Source organism: Branchiostoma belcheri, unplaced genomic scaffold (genome assembly GCF_001625305.1).
Source record: "Branchiostoma belcheri isolate BF01 breed outbred unplaced genomic scaffold, Haploidv18h27 scaffold6, whole genome shotgun sequence".
Lineage (NCBI taxonomy): Eukaryota > Metazoa > Chordata > Leptocardii > Amphioxiformes > Branchiostomatidae > Branchiostoma > Branchiostoma belcheri.
This window is the reverse complement of record NW_017804242.1, coordinates 1,048,786-1,067,485: the sequence shown is the minus strand read 5'-3', so window position 1 is coordinate 1,067,485 and position 18,700 is coordinate 1,048,786. Positions and strand designations below refer to the sequence as shown.

Here is an 18,700-nt window from a genome sequence, read left to right as displayed (position 1 = left end):
TAATTACCCTGCTGACGTCTCGGTGTCTATCAGACACCTTCCTCAAAGCTTCTGATTTGGAGTTCTGCTTCTCGACGCTATATGTAGAACTCCAGTCAGAAGCTCTGAGGAAGATGTCTGATAGACACCGAAACGTCAGCAAGGTAATTATCTTGGTTGTGAAAAAAAAACTATCGTATCCTATACTTTACCAACCTGATGAAACTATTTTCGGAAGTGCTGCATAACATCATGATATTGCTGAACTTTGCCCGCTCTTGTTCCCCGACAGGTCGGTAAGATAATCCAGCAGGCTGCAGGAAAGAGTAACCTGAAGCGGGTGTCTCTGGAGCTGGGGGGAAAGAGCCCGACCATCATATTTCCCGACGCAGACTGTAAGTAGCTTTTGTTTGTCTGAGGAGAGGTCGTCTCAAATTAAACAAATGGTTGTGGGTTAATAAGAACATTGCTATATTCCAAATTCATCGATGTGGGGTCGTGTGGCGCAACGGCAGAGCGCTCGACTCGGTCCCGGGTTCGAGTCCTGAAATGCCACCGATCCTGTGCCCTTGGGAGAGGCACTGAACACGGCTTTCCTCACTTAACTCAAGTGAAAATAAGCATTGTCTGTCCTGTATTTGTTTCTACATGTATGTGTGGGACACAACACCAGCAACAGTTGTCTGTGTCCCACGTGTATTGTACTGTTACAATTTCAATAAACCAAATTTCAAATCGATGATTTTTCCCTCCTTCCCTCCGCAGTGGACTTCGCGGTGGAGGAGGCGCACCAGGCGCTGTTCTTCAACATGGGTCAGATGTGCACGGCCGGGTCGCGGACGTACGTGCACGAGGACATCTACGACGAGTTCGTCAGGAAAAGCGTGGAGCGCGCCAAGAGCCGCACGGTCGGAGACCCTTTCGACCCGAGGAACGAGAACGGACCGCAGGTAAACAAACGCCTCTATCAGGCTCTGAGAGGCGGAGGGAAAGAGTAAAAATTGGCCAAATAGAGAGATAACGTGTCGGGGGAGCTGGTCCGCTAGAGAGTGCAGTTTGCCGCACCCGAGTGCAGGCTGGCATGTTATCTTTCTGTTTGGCCAATTTGTACTTTTTCGTCAAGACAACGGTGACGATGTTTTATGGTGTAACTTTACGTTTCGTGGAAACTAAAACTTTTATATTAGTTGTGTAATTTCAAACATCTACAATTAAGGTAAAATGCATTTCAACCGCAAGGCTGACAAGCCTGCATAGTACTAGCCTGCAGCTGGGTACCACTCTTTAAGAGGGCCATTACACGGGCTATGTCCTCGGCTCTAGGGCCTACACCTCCCCAAAGAAATTTTACCACAAACCCACTCGGTTAGACTCTAAGGGTCTAACTGGAGGCTGGCCTGTGTACTGACCCCGAGAAAAGTCTGGCATCCAGGCTAGCATAGCAGATCACCAAAATGTGTTTAAACAAAACCCTGTTTTTTCACCGATGTCGTCCTTAGGTTGACCTGGACCAGTACGAGAAGGTTCTGTCCATGATTGAGAGCGGGAAAAAGGAGGGCGCGAAGCTGGAGTGTGGCGGTCAGGCGGCAGGGGAGAAGGGCTACTTCATCCAGCCCACCGTCTTCACAGACGTCAACGACAACATGACCATAGCGAAGGAAGAGGTATTGTTTTCTATAGTTCGCAACATCAAAGTCTTATAAGCTTCTTTTACACTCCCGTCACACAGCAGGAAAATCAATCGGCCAACGATTCTGCGAGCTGTAAACGATATTTTTGCAATGCTTCACCCGGTGTCCTCTCGACCATCTCGTGATCTGTTGGGATCGGTCGATGTCCGCCAGTCACTGAGCCACGTCCAATTTGACAGAGTAGATTTTCAAACTAGACCTACAATCGAACCTCTGTCGACCTTCTGACAATCAATAAATTTGACAGAAGCTCGTCGACTGTGACGCTGGCTTAATTTTGTCGCACAGCAGGGAAATAGTCGGAAAAGTACACTTTCGATCTAGTACGTCCTGTCGATCGCTGAGCGATTTCAGTAGGAATCTAACACAGAGTGGCAAACTGTGTAAAATACCAACAAGAAGCGTTCTTTCTCACACAGATCTTTGGCCCGGTCATGAGCATCATGAAGTTCAAGGACGTGGACGACGTCATCAGAAGGGCGAACGACACGCCGTACGGGCTGGTGGCGGCCGTGTACACGCAGAACCTGGACACCGCCATGGTCATGTCCAACAGCCTACAGGCAGGATCAGTCTGGTGAGTGGAAGGACTAACGTTTGTTAACGTCAGTTATGAATGAATGAATGAAGGAAGGAAGGACTGAATGAATGAAGGAAGGAAGGAAGGAAGGAAGGATGGAAGGAAGGAAGGACTGAATGAATGAAGGAAGGAATGAAGGAAGGAATGAAGGAAGGAAGGAAGGAAGGAAGGAAGGAAGGAGGCATGTCACCGTATGAGGCAATATGCCAAGTCACTGACGGAAAATGCCTGCTTGTTTTGTATCGTAGGCTGGTTTGTTTTCAGGCTGTTTCAAACGATACATACACATGATCAAGTTAGTACAAGCAGTAATATAGGATAGTCTATTACGCAAATAAACTTCTCTCTTCGTAGTGATGGTGTAAATGTATCAATTATATGGTTTGTTCAGGGTCTTTAGAAATTTTGTCTGTATTACTTGTCAGCTTGGCCCTGAGGATATTTTACCAGAGCGCGCCTGAATTAGACGTTGTCAGCTTGAAACGTCATAGTCTTCATGGACGTTAACGTCATACTCAGTGACCATGTTTTATGTGTTACAGGGTCAATTGCTTCAACAGAATTTACCCACAGGCACCTTTCGGCGGATTCAAGGCGTCGGGACTGGGGAGAGAGTTGGGAGAGTACGGACTGGAGCAGTACACGGAAGTCAAGACGGTAGGGGCATGCTTTAGACTCATGATCTCACTAATCATATTGAGCTTGCCCGGTACCGGTACAGAACTCTGTACACTATGTACATCATACTTAGTACCCGTGCCAGTACTCAAATGTATACATCCATAGCAAAAGCCTATACAGACTCAAAAACTCTTCTTTTCTTAACATCTAAAGTATCCACCTGTACAACGGACACTATGTTACATTTACATTGTATGATTTATGTTATCCACGTCACTTTGTCACTTACTTGTAAAAATTGGCACAATTAATGCAGTCATTCTTGTTACCTGTCTGCTAGCTTTGATCAAGGCGGTTTAAAAATTTGGTTTTAAATCTCATTTCTTTAATTCTTTGATTGATTAATTGAATGTCATCTGAAGTTGTGAAATTGATTATTCTCCCCCCCCCCTTCCAGGTTACCATCAAGCTGCCACAGAAGAACTCCTGAACTGGGAACGAGAGGGAAGGAGGCTCAGGGAACGAGATTACTGGCGGGAAAATCAGAGATTGCTCTACGTCGGAAAATGACGGACAGGATGTTTAGGAGTGGACGTACATTCGTGTGGACACTGGGATTGTAATAAGGGGGGTTTTAAAGGTTCCTTACTTTTATATTATTCCTTGGTTGAATTATTCTAAGAGATAATTGTTAGCATTACATACCTATGTAGTTTTCCTTTTGGAATGGTGAATTTGTGCCGGTGACGTACATTGGACGGTAACGTTAACGGTAAATGATGGCTAGTGTAAGATCTATTCTCGGTATTCTATTTGGCCTTAGAGAAACGTACGGGAACATATGCAATAGGTCGGCGTTCTTGGCAATCTAAGTGTCTTTTTCTGACATATTACAACCCGTTTCCACTAGAGGTTACGACCGCTGAGCGACGAAAAAAAATTGACAGATCGAATTTAATAGAGATAACAGTTTTTTTAGTGTTTTGTTGTCTTTTATACTCCATTTATAAATTCAAGGGTCACACAAATCTACTTGTAGTCGCTCAAGGGTCGCTCAGAGATCGCCGTGTAGTGGAGAGGGGGCTTATGATATGACGATGTAACTTAACGTCAATCGCCATGACAGTCATTGGGTATTTTCTATACCATTATATCTATAGCAGTTGAATCACCATACTACCCTTTTTGTCAGATGTGCCAAGTTGAATAAACAAATACAAGAACAATGTTATCTGAATGTCAGTGTCTCATTTGTACCCACACCAGTATGGGATCCATATGACCCATATACTAAGAATTTTCTGTTTTCCTTTCACTCCAATTTACATAGATACATATTCACAATTTCTCATTCTTACTTTTCAAATGTCCTCGTAGCCATTATGCATGTAGTCAATTAGGGTTTTCTGTAGTTTTGATCTTGCCCTCATGGCTAATGTTCTCGAGCGCACCTGCATATAACTCTAAGCGTCCCGCACACACACACGCACACACACACGTCACACACACACACACACGCACTCACACAAACACACACACACACACACACACACACACACACACACACACACACACACACACACACACACACTCACACACACGTGTTATGATCACGTGACGTCCAGCTGGCCGCCTGCCCTAGCTGCCCCGGCCTTGGGCTATTCCATCTAAAAATAGATATAGGTAGATGAGTTTTTCGCTCTATGTACAACGCAAAAAGATAGGCATGAAATCACTTTGGTAATAGTAACTGAGTACTATTTACGGATAGTTATACATAATTAACCTTTCTTACTGTTACGTTTAGAGTTTGACGTGTATTTATAATTTGAAGGCCGTCGATATTCACCCCCTGCATTTAATGGTTGGACCCTCAGGCCTTGTCCAGAAACAAGTCGATAGATAGATGTAAAATCTCGCCCTGCAACTTTCGTGAAGGTATCAACATGTCGGACCTTCCAGAGCCCGTCAGGAACCCGGAGATCAAATACACGCAGGTGAGGCAGTGCACAGGGCTGGAAATACTGGGTGCATGTGCATCTTAGTGCACCCAAATTTGGAGCTGTGCACCCATTTTTTTCTGTGGGTGCACCAGTGCACCCAATATTTTTGTAGGTTTACATATGTATAGCTACAGTTATTAATAAGACACTAGTAGTATACAACATGTTGTTAACATCTAACATCAAGTGTTAGAAAAATAATAAAATCATTCTTTTAGTATTTTTCTTTAGTAATTAAACGTGATTAGTTTTTCTTACATTCTCCATATTTTATTTCATATGGTGCACTCCAAAAATTTTATTGTGCACCCAATTTTCTAGGTTGGGTGCACCAGTGCATCTGTTCTCAAAAATAAATTTCAAGCCCTGTTGCCTGAGCATTGGGAAGTCATGGAGCGCCCATGACCATTCTTCACGGGAGCTGACAGCTGGAAAACGCCCATTTAATATATATCAGTGATGATGTGAAGTACATAGGCATATTTTAGAGAGTAGGCGAATAGAACTATTAAGATATGTTATTAACTGTTGAACATACATGTGTAGCTTCGGAAAATGTGGTGGTGGATTGTGTTAACTTTGAAGGGTTTTAGGAGATGAGAGTAGAAACAGGAAGACACTCCTGGTCCCCGGGCCTGGGATTGAACCCACGCCAAACTTGGGCACCAGGTTCACACCCCGACACTCTAACCAGTCGGCTAAAAGGTCTAGACCTATTGGCCGATTTAGTTGGTATAGCCTATACCCCCCCCCCACCCACCACACACACACCACTGTTACATAGGTATAGGTTACAGGTCACAGCAGTCATTCATGTGGAAAGAATGAGCCAGTTCAGTTAGCTGAACGTGCACAATGCAATGTGATGCACTGTCAGGGAGGTCTGTCAAAAGTTGAAGTGAGTGGAAAGACCAGTAGAATGGGTAACATTACATACGAAGGCCGGTGGGTGTAAGTGGAGAGACCTGAGAACCCATCTAGAAACAGTATGGCACATACAATTTACAATTAGGCCCAACAAAACATGTCTAGGACGTTTGTATAAAAACACTGGATTTACCAAAGGTATTAAACTCAAGTTTAATTATCTGCACTCACACTCAACGCTTATCATAGAGAGACAGTAGCGCGGTAGAAAGCTCAGAAAATTCAGATGAGCTCGAGGACGTGAGCTCCCACCGCCCGCTACTTGTGATGACAATAAACATATGACCGCTGGGTCAAGTGAGGTCAGGGGTCGTATTCTGTGCATCTAATTAATTTCTTTGAGCTGTCGCCCAAATAACTACACTTTGTATACAGTGCTTGCTAGAAGTTCCATGTGTTCATTTTGCTGTTGTCAGATCTTCATCAACAATGAGTGGCACAACTCTGTAAGTGGGAAGACTTTCCCAACCATCAATCCTGCTACAGAGGAGAAGATTGCAGATGTGCAGGAAGGTGACAAGGTACTGTCAATCTGGAAATATTTGCTAAATGGTTCTATTTCAGCCGTTTTTGCAGTGCCAGAGACCAGTGTAAACTATTGAAATAATATGATACACTAGTCTGCCTTTCTGACTGTGACCATTGACGAGTTAGCCTCTACCAGGCTTCAGGAGGCGGCTGGAAAGAGTAGAAATTGACAAAATAGAGAGATAACATGCCAGGGGAGTTAGTTCGCTAGAAAAGTACAGTTTGACGCAAAATGTCATATACTCTCTAGCAGACCAACTCCCCCGGCATGTTATCTCTCTATTTTGTCAATTTTCTACTCTTTCCAGCTGCCTCCTGAAGCCTGGTGGAGGCTACATTGATGGTTATACCCCACTCTGTAGGCAGATGTGGACAAGGCTGTTGCCGCTGCCCGGGCGGCCTTCAAGCTGGGCTCCCCCTGGCGGACCATGGATGCATCGCAGCGAGGCAGGCTCATGCACAAGCTGGCAGATCTGGTTGAGCGAGACAGCGTGTACCTGGCTGTACGTAACACCGACTTTTGTCTCACTGATTCTCCTTATCCCCTCCCTCTAACATGCAACCAGTTAGTTAGATACCAATGATTCCCTAGTCTCTACCAGGCTTCAGAAGTAGTGGTTGGAAAGAGTAAAAATTGGCCAAATAGTCATATATATATAACATGTAAGGGGATTTATTCTGCTAAAGGAGTAACCGTTACAGTTTTCCACTCCTAAAAATTGTACTCAATTACTAGTAGAAGAAGACCAACTCTAGATCTCCAGGCATTTGGCCAATTTCTACTCTTTCCAGCTGCATCTGAAGCCTGGTAGAAGCTTAAATGATTTCCAACTTAAAGCTAGCATAGTATTCAGCCCTACTATAACTGCCAAGTCTTCTTCCTCTCTGCAAATACCTTCACATGGCAGCTACACTAGGGTTGGGTACTACAGTGAAATCTGGCTGGCTGACCAACAACCATCTCCAGTCATAGACCATAAACAGTCCTGTCCATTTCACATACATTTAAAAAAAAAAACAAGTGGCAAACCTAATCTTATAGAAGTTATCTTTCAATCTACGTGTAGAAACCTTTTCCTGTCTTTTACCGATTGGCAAATTTCTTTTTTGCCAGAGTCTGGAGGTGTTGGACAATGGAAAACCTTTTGTTGATGCGTATGAGGGGGATTTGGGTGAAATCGTCAACGTGCTTCGCTACTACGCCGGCTGGTCTGACAAGGTCTGTGGGAAAACCATCCCTGTAGGTGAGTATTGAGAAATGTGAAGTTACTGTAATAAATAAGAAATGTGTTACGTCGATGAAGGTTAGACATCCAGGTAATACGATACGCCAAAAAGCAGTTACTGAAGCAACTGGATATGATTTTGGAAACGGTCAGACGTTTTAGCTAGTATCCACTAGCTTTCGTCAGTGACTGAGAGACCAGAGGTGAAATGCAGGCAATCAATAGTTTGTGCTTATGAACCTGCATTTCACCTCTGGTCTCTCAGTCACTGACGAAAGCTTAGTGGATACTAGCTGAAATGTCAGTAACTGTTTCCAAAATAATATCCAGTTGCTTGAGTAACTGCTTTTTGGCGTAAGAAATGTGTTATGTCATCGATAACAGAGCTCTCGTCTCATCTCACGTCTCGTCTCTTTCGTCTTGTCTCACATCTTTGCGTCTATAAAGTCTTGTGTGCATAAGGTCATGTGTCTGTAACCATAACTCTCGCGAGATTACACTTGTACGTTTCTATAACTGTGTGTTTCCTTTGTGCAATAAAGTATGTCTCTCTCCCGCCAGGAAGGTGACAGATGGTCATCGAAATGTTGGCACCAAAAAAAAAAAGATTGGTAGACTATACAAAGAACTTTATCAACCAATGATTTACCAGCCTCATGAAACTCTTTTTATGCCGTCAACTATTGAAAAGGCTCTTAGGTTGTGGTAATAAATTCACAGAAATTTAAAACAGTCCTAGGGGTTTGGAATTTCATATTAGTATAATTATTAAGCGTTACAGTTGTGTTTCAGTCACCATGTAACCTGTGCCCTCCAGTTGTTTTTCCCCATCTTGCTACGTGACTACCCTGGGTGTAAGAACTACACCAATGTCAAGTATTTACTATAAGTATTCAATTCAACATCAAACGCCTATTCTTAGTTGTTTACGAGCAGAGGTTATAACTATGCATGCACGTTTGAGTTGGCGTTTTCATTTGAGCAGATTTCTGGCTGGGAAAAGGCTGGGAAACATAGTGGAAGACAAAAAGGGAGAATCGTTGCCCAAGTTTCACAACCCCCAGTCCTTGATGCTTAATCCGAACAAAGAGATCAGATTTGTGTGATATGGACATCGATGGACTTTCTTCTACAGACACCAAAGTAAGGAAAGGCTGGAAGGAGTCTTGTTTGCTCTCCAAGTCTTCTTGACTCTGAGTGTAGGTGAGTGTCTAAGATTTAGCCGACAACTTTGCCTGGACGTCTTCGTAGAAGCACGATTCTGAGATGGCGTACTCAAGTCTGCTTAGTTTGATACTAGTGTTAACGTTGTTGGCAAAGACTGGAGCAGGTCACACAGACTCCTACCCGAACCTGAAATGTTGTTGTGCAATGCAAACGTACGATCGGGGCGTTACGAACAGCACAACCTATCTCTCATGCAGTACCTCCTGTTGTTTCCACTCCATTCCGAAACCGTTGCCTCCAATTCTGGAAAAATTCACGATGTCGTATCAGAGTCACATCCTGAAGATCACGGTGGGCGACTTTCCTCGCCTTGAATCCTTGACGAAGCTAAGCATATGGTCGTGTGGGGTTGTAACTATCCAACCAGGGTCATTTCAAACCTTACCGAGTCTGTTAGAACTGTCCGTGTCTAACAACAGGATCAGACGCTTGGAGGCCGAGACTTTCAAGGGACTGGCCAGGCTCGAAGTCCTGAACTTGAAAAGTAACCAGATAAACTACATCGATGGCGCAGCATTCGCTGGACTCTCTGGACTCCGCAAACTGCTTCTGAGTAAAAACTGCCTTTCCAGCATCCCTCGTGGTACAGATATGTCAACTCATTCTCTCACGCTCGAGGTAGATTGGAATCCTCTAACGTCAATCATAGCAGTTGATGAGCTTAAGCACGTCTTACGGCTGATTTTGGCTCGAAACGGGATCCTGTGCGACTGCAATCTGAGGGAAATGAAGACATGGATGCTCAGAAACAACGACTTGCAGTGGAGCATCACGTGTACTGACCCTGCCACTGGACTGTACAAGAGAATCAGATGGACACCCCTGGATGACCTAAAGTGTGCCTCTAGCGTATCTCCTAAAGGATTGGCTGCCATAAGACATGATAGGAGGGAAACGTGCAACTCCGAGCATTCCCCACCACGTCCCTGCAAGAATCCAGGTCAGTACCCCTGCAGAAAAACAGCTGATCATTCTAAAGATGCACGTACGTCAACTGTGCTCACTACCGTCGCCAGCCACGGATTTCCAAGAGAACTCCAGAACGCAACAAACAAGGCAATCACAACGACGCACGCACACACGTCTAAGCCCCAAACTACGGTTAGGGACGCCACCACACTGGTAGGGAGCAAAACGGACACTGCAACTCCCCCCAGTCCTGAACTGTCTCCGCTACAATTTGCCCTCGTTGGACTGGGATCTTTTGTGGCATGTTCCCTCATCGTCGGGGCGATAGTTGCTTGTGTGAGCAAGTGTAAAGGAGACAACGTCAATGGACAAAGGAATGCTGTGAGAAGGCGCTACGTAAACGAGGACCAGTTCTTGGACACAGACACGGCCAGAGAGGAAGTCAGCTATGAAAACGATGATCAGTTTTCTGACATAGACTCGGCCAGGGGAGTCAGCTACGAAAACGATGACCAGTTTTCGGACACAGACGGAGCAAAGGCAGGTGCTTACGAAAACGACGACCAGTTTTCAAACTCTGATGGAGTTCAGTACGAAAACGAGGACCAGTTCTCTGACAATGATGGTGATGTCAGCAAGCACCCACACAGGCCAACCCCTCACGAGTTGACCGGTGAGAAACCAGCGAAGACATCTTCCCATGCCAAAGCCAAGAAGGCCAAACATCGTCGTAACCAGAAAAACGTCACTAAGACTAAGAGAAGAGCAACGTCAAGCCGGCCTGAAGACAAGGGTAACGTATTACGCGTCCTTGCAGAAGTTCATGCTCAAGCACAAGGTACAGATGGACACTATGACAACGAAAAGGACGCTGCAGGACCCAGCAATAGCAAAGCTGCAACATCAAACAGGCCCAAAGCCAAGAGAAACGTATTAAGCGTCCTCGCAGAGGTCCATGCTCAAGCACAACAGGCATCTTCAAACAATGGTGTGTCCGATGCCGGCAATTACGACAACGAGAGACCACTCGCGGACTCAGTCACAAAGCCTCCCAACACCACCAAACCAAGCGATGACGGCAGTGACTCAGACCACGACTATATGGCGCTCCCTAACCAATCTCCAGCAGAAGACACCGGACAACGGGCTAAACAACGTGAGAGCAAACCCAAAGACGAGAAGGCCTCAACTTCTGCCTGTGCTGATAGCATGTCAGACAATGACTATATAACGTTTCCTGGGGAAGAAAATGCCAACGGACAGCAAATACAGGCAGGGAAAACGAACAGGCGAGTGTCAGACCCAGCTACTGATTTATCCAATGCAGAAGACTACTCTGACCACACCTATATAACGTTCCCTGGGGAAGAAAATGCCAACAAACTACAAAGGCAGTCAGGAAAAATGAACAGACGAATGTCGGACCTGGCTACTGATTTGTCCAATGCAGAAGACGACTGTGATCACACCTATATAACGTTCCCTGGGGAAGAAAATGCCAACAAACTACAAAGGCAGTCAGGAAAAACGAACAGGCCAATGTCGGACCTAGCTACTGATTTGTCCAATGCTGAAGACGACTCTGACCACACCTATATAACGTTCCCTGGACAGGAAAATGCTGACGAGCAGCAAAGACAGCCAGGAAGAACGAACAGGCGAATTTCAGACCTAGCCACTAATTTGTGCAACTCCGAAGAAGACTGCGACCACACCTATATAACGTTTCCTGGGACAGAAAATGCTGACAAACAGCAAAGACAGGCAGGAAAAACGAACAAGCGAATGTCGGGCCTAGCTACGGATTTGTCCAACGCAGAAGACGACTGTGATCACACCTATATAACATTCCCTGGAGAGGAAAATGCTGACGACAATCATGAGCAAAGACAGGCTCAAAAAATGAACAGGCGAATGTCGGACCTGGACACTGATTTGTCCAACTCAGAAGACGACTGTGATCACACCTATAAAACTTTTCCTGGGGAGCAAAATGCTGATGAACAGCAAAGACAGGCAGGAAAGACAAACAGGCGAGTGTCAAACCTAGCCACTGATTTGTCCAACTCAGAAGACGACTCTGACCACACCTATATAACGTTTCCTGGGGAAGAAAATGCCAATGAACAGCAAAGACATGCAGGAAAAACGAACAGACGAATGTCGGACCTGGACGCTGATTCGTCCAACTCAGAAGACGACTCTGATCACACCTATATAACGTTCCCTGGGGAAAAAAAATGCTGACACACAGCAAAGACAGGCAGGAAAAATGAACAGGCAAATGTCGGACCTGGACGCTGATTCGTCCAACTCAGAAGACGACTCTGATCACACCTATATAACTTTTCCTGGGACAGAAAATGCTGAAGTAGAACAAAGAGACTCAGAACATCAACATGGACAAGTAGCAGACTTAGGCTCTATTTTGTCCGTCGACGATGACATTTGCGATCACTTTTACGTGACAGAGAATGACAGTTCTCATATCAACACAAAAAACTAAAAACAACACTTTGTATGACTGCGACTAAAAAAAAACTTGCCACCTAATCTATATGCAATAGACTCAAAACAGTCACTTTGTGTGAAGCTGATTGCAAATTTTCAGACAAACCAATTTGATGATAAGCATCCTAGGCCTGTATCCCCTGGCAGTCAGGAATGTTGGATCTGCGTCACGACTTGCTTTGAACACCATAACAACATTCTCAGTGGCAGACTCATTCACAACTTTTTATATAACGTTACTTGTGATGAATAGTACAATCATAATGTTATAGAGGTACGAGAACTTACTCTCTGATGACTTTCTTTGTATAGTATATATGACATTGTATACGTAGAAGTGGCAATTGAGTTTCAAATATGAAAGTGTTGGAAAATCAGCATGAAATTGCTGAGACTAATTGTGAAGTTGTGACGGTGATTATTAATAAAGAAATACTTGAATGCTAATTATCTTGTCTTCATTGAACCTTCCATATATAAAAGATATAAGCAAAGTTACATCTAAGGTTGCAGCTGAGACAGGATTGACAAGAAATTCAATATAATTTTTGATACAGTATTGATGAATGAATGGATGGATGGATGGATGAATGGACAGATGGATGGATGGATGGATGACATTTAATGTGGATATCCCAGTAATAGATTAAATTATAAATGAATGAATGAATGATTAAGTTATAACTCACTACTAATTCGTCATTATGCGACTTCACCAACACAAGATTTTCACTCCCTCACTTTGTCTTTCTTCCTCTTTCTCTCTCTCTCTTTCTCCTTCTCCCTCCCTCCCCCTCTCTCTTCCTCTTGCAATCCCCCCATGCATGTTACCCTTCTGCAACTTACTGGTATAGAGAGGCAGAAAAACTTCAAACGGCTTATTTTCTTTGCAAATTATTTAACAATCTTTTTGTATTAGCCGTTTTGCTGGTACATCATAACAAACCCATAATAACACTCTGAGCAGTAGACTAATTTTGTATTTCGGTTGAACCATATATATTCATGAGGAAGCTGAAAGCCTTCTTTGAAGTGGGGAGGGAGGGAGGAGGTATGCTAAAAGAATTGCTCATAGCTCTGATGCTGATTGAAACCACATACTGTAAATCACATTATACATGTATTTGCGGTACTTTTTTATTCGCAGTTTTTGCGGTTACTTCTGTACCATGAGTTTATCATAACCGCGAACTAATAATTAGCAGAATTTCTTTCTTCTGCACCTGCTATCACCACAAACATATAGTTTCATGAATGTGAATTTCTCAGACAGCGAAAGTTTGCTAGCTAATATAAAGTGATTTAAAGTACTATAAGACAAGGCTGATAATACAGAGAAATACAAAGAACTGCACATCGTACAAGCGTCAATCTTCCAGAATACAATAGGTTTTGACATGTAAAAAAAAACAGCTCTAAACTGCTTCGACATTATTTGGGAAATTTGCTTATTACTTAATTTTTATTATCAACTTATTATCAAATCCTACTGTATTCCAGATGACACCCACATGTTGTTTGTTTGTTTGTTTTTATTTGTTTACCCAGGGTGTACATATCGCCACTAAGGCGTTTTTCAATGTGCCCTGCAGGCATACATAAATAAAATATACAAGAAAATAACAGATATAACAAAATGATAAGTCAACTTATAAGTACAAATTAAAGTCAACTTAGTACAAATAAAAGTAAAAGTACTATATAATGCCGCAACTCAGTAAGGTGGTAATAAAACAAACTTGTCAAACCAAGAGCCACAACTCATAGTAATTAAGGCAATAATACAAAAACAAATCAAGGAAATAACAAAGGAATATAACAAAGGAATATAACAGAGGAATTTGCATATCAATGCTGTTTGATAACAAGTTATGATGTGGCAACACACTCCTGGTTGTAAAGGCGCTTAAAGGAAGAAACAGAATCTGCTCTTTTTAATTGAGGTGGGAGTGAGTTCCATAATGTGGCACCAGTACAAGAGAGGGATTTCTTTTTATATTGAAGTTGAGCTTTTGGCAGTTGTAGCCCACCCTGTGATCTAAGGCGTGTATTGTGTGTGTGTACCTCCCTTAGCTGTGTGAACAGACCTGAGATGTGGGAAGGGGACATGTCGTGTAGGGCCTTGTAAACAAGCACTGCTTTATTCCTCTTGTGCATCTCAATCACTGGGGTCCAGCCAAGTCTGTGGAGTATGGTATCACTAGGTGTGTAGTGATCGCACCCCAGGATCACCCTACCCGCCCTGTTCTGTAGTTTCTGTAGTTTATCGATGCCGCCCTTGGTACCTTGATCCCAGACAGTACTGCAGTAGTTTAAGTGAGGGAGAAAAAGGGATGTGTATATTGTCATTAAGGCTTCTCTATTGATAAATGGTTTCAATCCCTTCATGATACCAATAGCCTGAGACAACTTCTTAGTTACATGTAAGATGTGGTCGTTCCACTGTAAGGCTCTGTCTAGGAAGACTCCCAAGTACTTAAAGGTATTTACCTGATCTAGGTTAGTACCTTCTAGTGTCAGATGTAGGTCACGGCTTGCAGACTTGGCCCTATGTGTCCCTACAAGCATGGATTTACATTTCGTGGGATTTAGGGAAAGTTTGTTAGCAGTGAACCACTGCACAAGCCGAGCTGAGTCACTTTGGATTGTCTGTGCATTCCTTAAGTAATTCTGTGATGGATTTTCAGCACCAAGGGCAGATATCAGATACATATGGTAAATACTACTGTAATAGTAACTATTCATGATATTATGGTGTGAAGGAGAGAAGGCAGGAATCCTTTGTATTGCTCCACTTGGTCTAACCCATTGTCTTCTACACATTTTTCACATTTTTCAAGTGTCTGACTGCTCTGTGTTATACAGATGGACCCATGTTCAGCTACACCAGGCATGAGCCAGTGGGAGTATGTGGGCAGATCATACCTGTGAGTTCCTCTCCATTACCCATCTTACTTTATACTGAATGAAAGAATTCAACACTAGCAGGTCATTGTAAGCAAAACTAAAGGATCAAAGGATTTGTATCTTAGTCCTTGTCCTGCTGGCATTCCTTACACAATATTTTTCAATAATTTGGCATAGTTACTTCCGCATTCGTTGCATTTTGCTGCAGCACCGGTGTAATGCGTTGCACGAGAAACACTGCCAAATCGTACCTATACAGGTTGCTATATGGATGTACTGTATGTGCAAAACAACAATTGTTGGGTTGCACAGGACAAGGATTAGGATAACTGATTTCAAGCTAATATTCTAAAACTATCGCAACTACTGGTACGTAATGCTGTAATATCTTTTATAAATTAAGTGAAATACTGGTACTATCTGTAAAGAAATCCCTATTCAGCTCTAAGCTGCATTGTCGTTTATCAATCAACCATTTGACTGACTGACTGACTGACTGATTGATTGATTGTTTGTTTGTTTGTTTGTTTTTTATGAAGTGGAACTACCCATTGCCCATGATGGCCTGGAAGATTGGGCCTGCCCTGGCCTGTGGAAATACTGTCATCCTGAAGCCAGCCGAGCAGACACCTCTCACTGCACTGCATGTGGCTGCACTGGTAGTCGAGGTATCTTGCTTTCTGCTTCCGGATACAGAAGTATTTTTTTTTTTAATTTTCTTTTTATTCCAACAATTCATGACAACACATGGTGATGGCACACTCAAGTTTTTTAACTTATTTTATGCCGCCACCAATACTCATGTTCACTGAGTTAGGTGAGGAAAGTTGTGTGGGTTTGTGTGTATGTTTGTCCTGACAGAGTGTAGGTTGACAGCACGAGGTGGGGGAGATGGACAGGCAGAATGACATTAAGAGGACAAAGGTGTCAGGATTTGGCAAATAGGAGAGGAATAGTAAAAGTTATAGAAATTCAACAATAGGGAAAAGGAAAAGGAGCATAAAAGAAAAAGATGACAAAGGATTATAAAAAATCATAACAGAAAAAAGGAAGGAAGGAAGGATGGAAGTAAGTGAGAGAAAGGAGAAAAAACAAAGAAAAAAAGGAACATGACATTTTTAAACTTTGCCACCTCAGGCTGGTTTCCCCCCAGGTGTGATGAACGTTGTCCCCGGTTACGGCCCCACGGCTGGAGCCGCCATCGCTGAACACATGGATGTGGATAAGGTCGCCTTCACTGGGTCAACTGAGGTAGGGTTCGGGATCATGGTTTACTGTTAAGAGCAAACGTTCAAGTTAAAAGACGTTTTCTAATGCTGTTATTATGCATGTACTTTTTAATTGTGACCTTGTGGAAGTCTGGTGTTACTACTGTAGTACCATATATTTTTTTTTAAATTTCATGGTAGCTTTATTTTTGTGGTTTCCACTGTCACAACTCTGGAAATATGTATTTCTAACATTACTACAGTAACTGTACTACAGAATTGTATTGACCACAGATTTGAAGCACCAAAACAACACCCTAAATTTTACCTTCAAAGTAAATAAAGTTACATTTTACATGTTCTGCTGTTTACAGTCACTGAGGTAGAGAGGGATGATAAACTGTACATTAGTCTGTATTATATTTTGTCATTTATCCATCACATCCTGAAGTCCATCAGTTGTTAAAGTAATTGAAATATTTCTTCTTCTTCCTGCACATTCTTGGAAAGGTTGGGAGGATTATTCAGCAGGCTGCAGGAAAGAGTAACCTGAAGCGGGTGTCACTGGAGCTGGGGGGAAAGAGCCCGCTCATCGTGTTTGCTGATTCTGATCGTAAGTACGGTCCCTGTGTAAAGGTTCATACATACATTTCTATAATATGTATGAACCATCAGTGTAAAGGTCCATACATAATTGCTTGTGGGAACAGCTAAGAAAACCAGGGAAGCGCCACCTTTGGAGCTGGAGCTAAGGGGACAACATCTGGAACAATGTCCCTCAGTAAAGCTAGTTGGACTACACCTTGATCAAAACCTAACTGTAATATTTTTGTACGTTTGTAATACATGTATGTATATATGATTCTGAATGTGTAGACCACAGGAAGAATACCTCTTATGAGGCTAATTGTGGATCTAAATAAAACTCAAACTCATTTCCTGTCATCAAAAGTGGCTGGAAAGAGTAGAAACTGGTCCAGAGAGGCTACATGTAACTCCTTTAGTGGACCAACTTCCCTAGTGTTTATTTGTCCAATTTCCTAATTTGTATTCTCATGTCATCATTGGTCTGCTGCTCCATACATGTACATGTAGGTGACTGCAAGTTTTTCTCCATTTCCACAGTGTGTTTACAAAGTCTACTATTCTTTTCTGTGTTGTAATGTAAGAGACTTGATTACACCGTACTAGATCTAAACTGGGATTCTAATAGTGACAAAGTTGTTTTGTCTTATATGTTTGTCAACAAAGCTTGTAAACCACAATGATACAATTCAAGCAATTAATAATGTACCTAGTAATTGGAGAGAAAAAAATAGGTAACATTTGCAAAGCAAATGCATAATGTTAACCTTCGGACATGGTCTGCCCTGTAATTCTTACACAAACACATTCACATACATGTACTACAAGTATATGGTGACAGGAGTAGAGCAGAGTATGAAATTGCAACATAATGCAACCCAACACCAGTCACCATGGTGGCAGACATAAAAAAAATCATGTCATTGGCCAGGTCAGAGGTTAGTGTTTGGAACAGAAGAGGAGGAAGAAACTGAGTAAAAACAATATGTTTTCCTTTGGTAAACATAAAAACTGAATCTGATGTCTTAACCCTCTTCCTCCCCCGCCCAGTTGATGATGCAGTGGAGACAGCCCACGGTGCGCTGTTCGGCAACATGGGGCAGTGCTGCTGCGCCGGGTCTCGTACGTTCGTGGAAGAGACCATCTATGACGAATTTGTCAAGAGGAGCGTCGCACGGGCCAACAGCCACACCGTCGGGCAAGGGTTCGACCTGAAGGTAGACCATGGACCTCAGGTGGGTAAAGACGGGAACGAAATGTCCTCTTTTTTCCTAATTTTTCCCATTGACACAATATATAATGAGTAGAGCAGATTTATTCCTCAAGCTTTATTCCGACATCTAGCACACCACAGTCAGCCTTCAGTAAGACATCTGGAGCCGCCTACTTCTCATTTTATTCAGCCTGTCACATACCATTGACACAAGCACCAAGAATTCTGTCCATAGTGACCACCTGTCCACAGGCCAGATTGTGTCTGTCCCCCAAGTGTTCTTTTTGGACAGTTTTTACTGTCTATGCTTTTCCTGTGCTGTGCATGTGATTGAACTGTTAACTGTCTGATACATTTTTGTACTTTTTTTAAAATCATTCTAAATGCTCCTCACTCTGTGAATGACAGCCTTTTGTACTTCTGCCCTCACATGTAAATGAAAATGTGTAGTTTTGTTGGTTTTACATATTATAATTAATATTGGTAATCTTCCTTAATTTCTAGGTGTAACACACCAGTTTTGTACAGTAGATACCTGTACAAGCTGCATAAGACCAGGCTTGTTAAAGGTTTGATCCACTCACA

The 18,700-nt window shown here is 43.0% G+C and overlaps 1 protein-coding gene across 3 annotated transcripts in view; it reads left to right on the top strand.

Annotated features, from left to right (window-relative positions):
- LOC109482376 (retinal dehydrogenase 1-like) overlaps positions 1–18,700 on the top strand; it is a 42,602-nt gene that overhangs the window by 20,580 nt on the left and 3,322 nt on the right. The window contains exons 1-9 of one of the 3 annotated variants that reach the window (XM_019785078.1): positions 4,726–4,868; positions 6,218–6,322; positions 6,692–6,832; positions 7,444–7,573; positions 15,068–15,129; positions 15,649–15,777; positions 16,247–16,360; positions 16,828–16,930; positions 17,953–18,137. In XM_019785078.1, coding sequence (XP_019640637.1) covers positions 4,818–4,868; positions 6,218–6,322; positions 6,692–6,832; positions 7,444–7,573; positions 15,068–15,129; positions 15,649–15,777; positions 16,247–16,360; positions 16,828–16,930; positions 17,953–18,137 — 1,020 coding nt within the window. In that variant the 5' untranslated portion in view covers positions 4,726–4,817. Of the gene's footprint in view, positions 1–271; positions 375–744; positions 930–1,478; positions 1,644–2,089; positions 2,248–2,792; positions 2,908–3,328; positions 3,410–4,725; positions 4,869–6,217; positions 6,323–6,691; positions 6,833–7,443; positions 7,574–15,067; positions 15,130–15,648; positions 15,778–16,246; positions 16,361–16,827; positions 16,931–17,952; positions 18,138–18,700 lie in introns of those variants that run through there. The other 2 variants (XM_019785077.1, XM_019785076.1) reach the window with 2 other exon arrangements.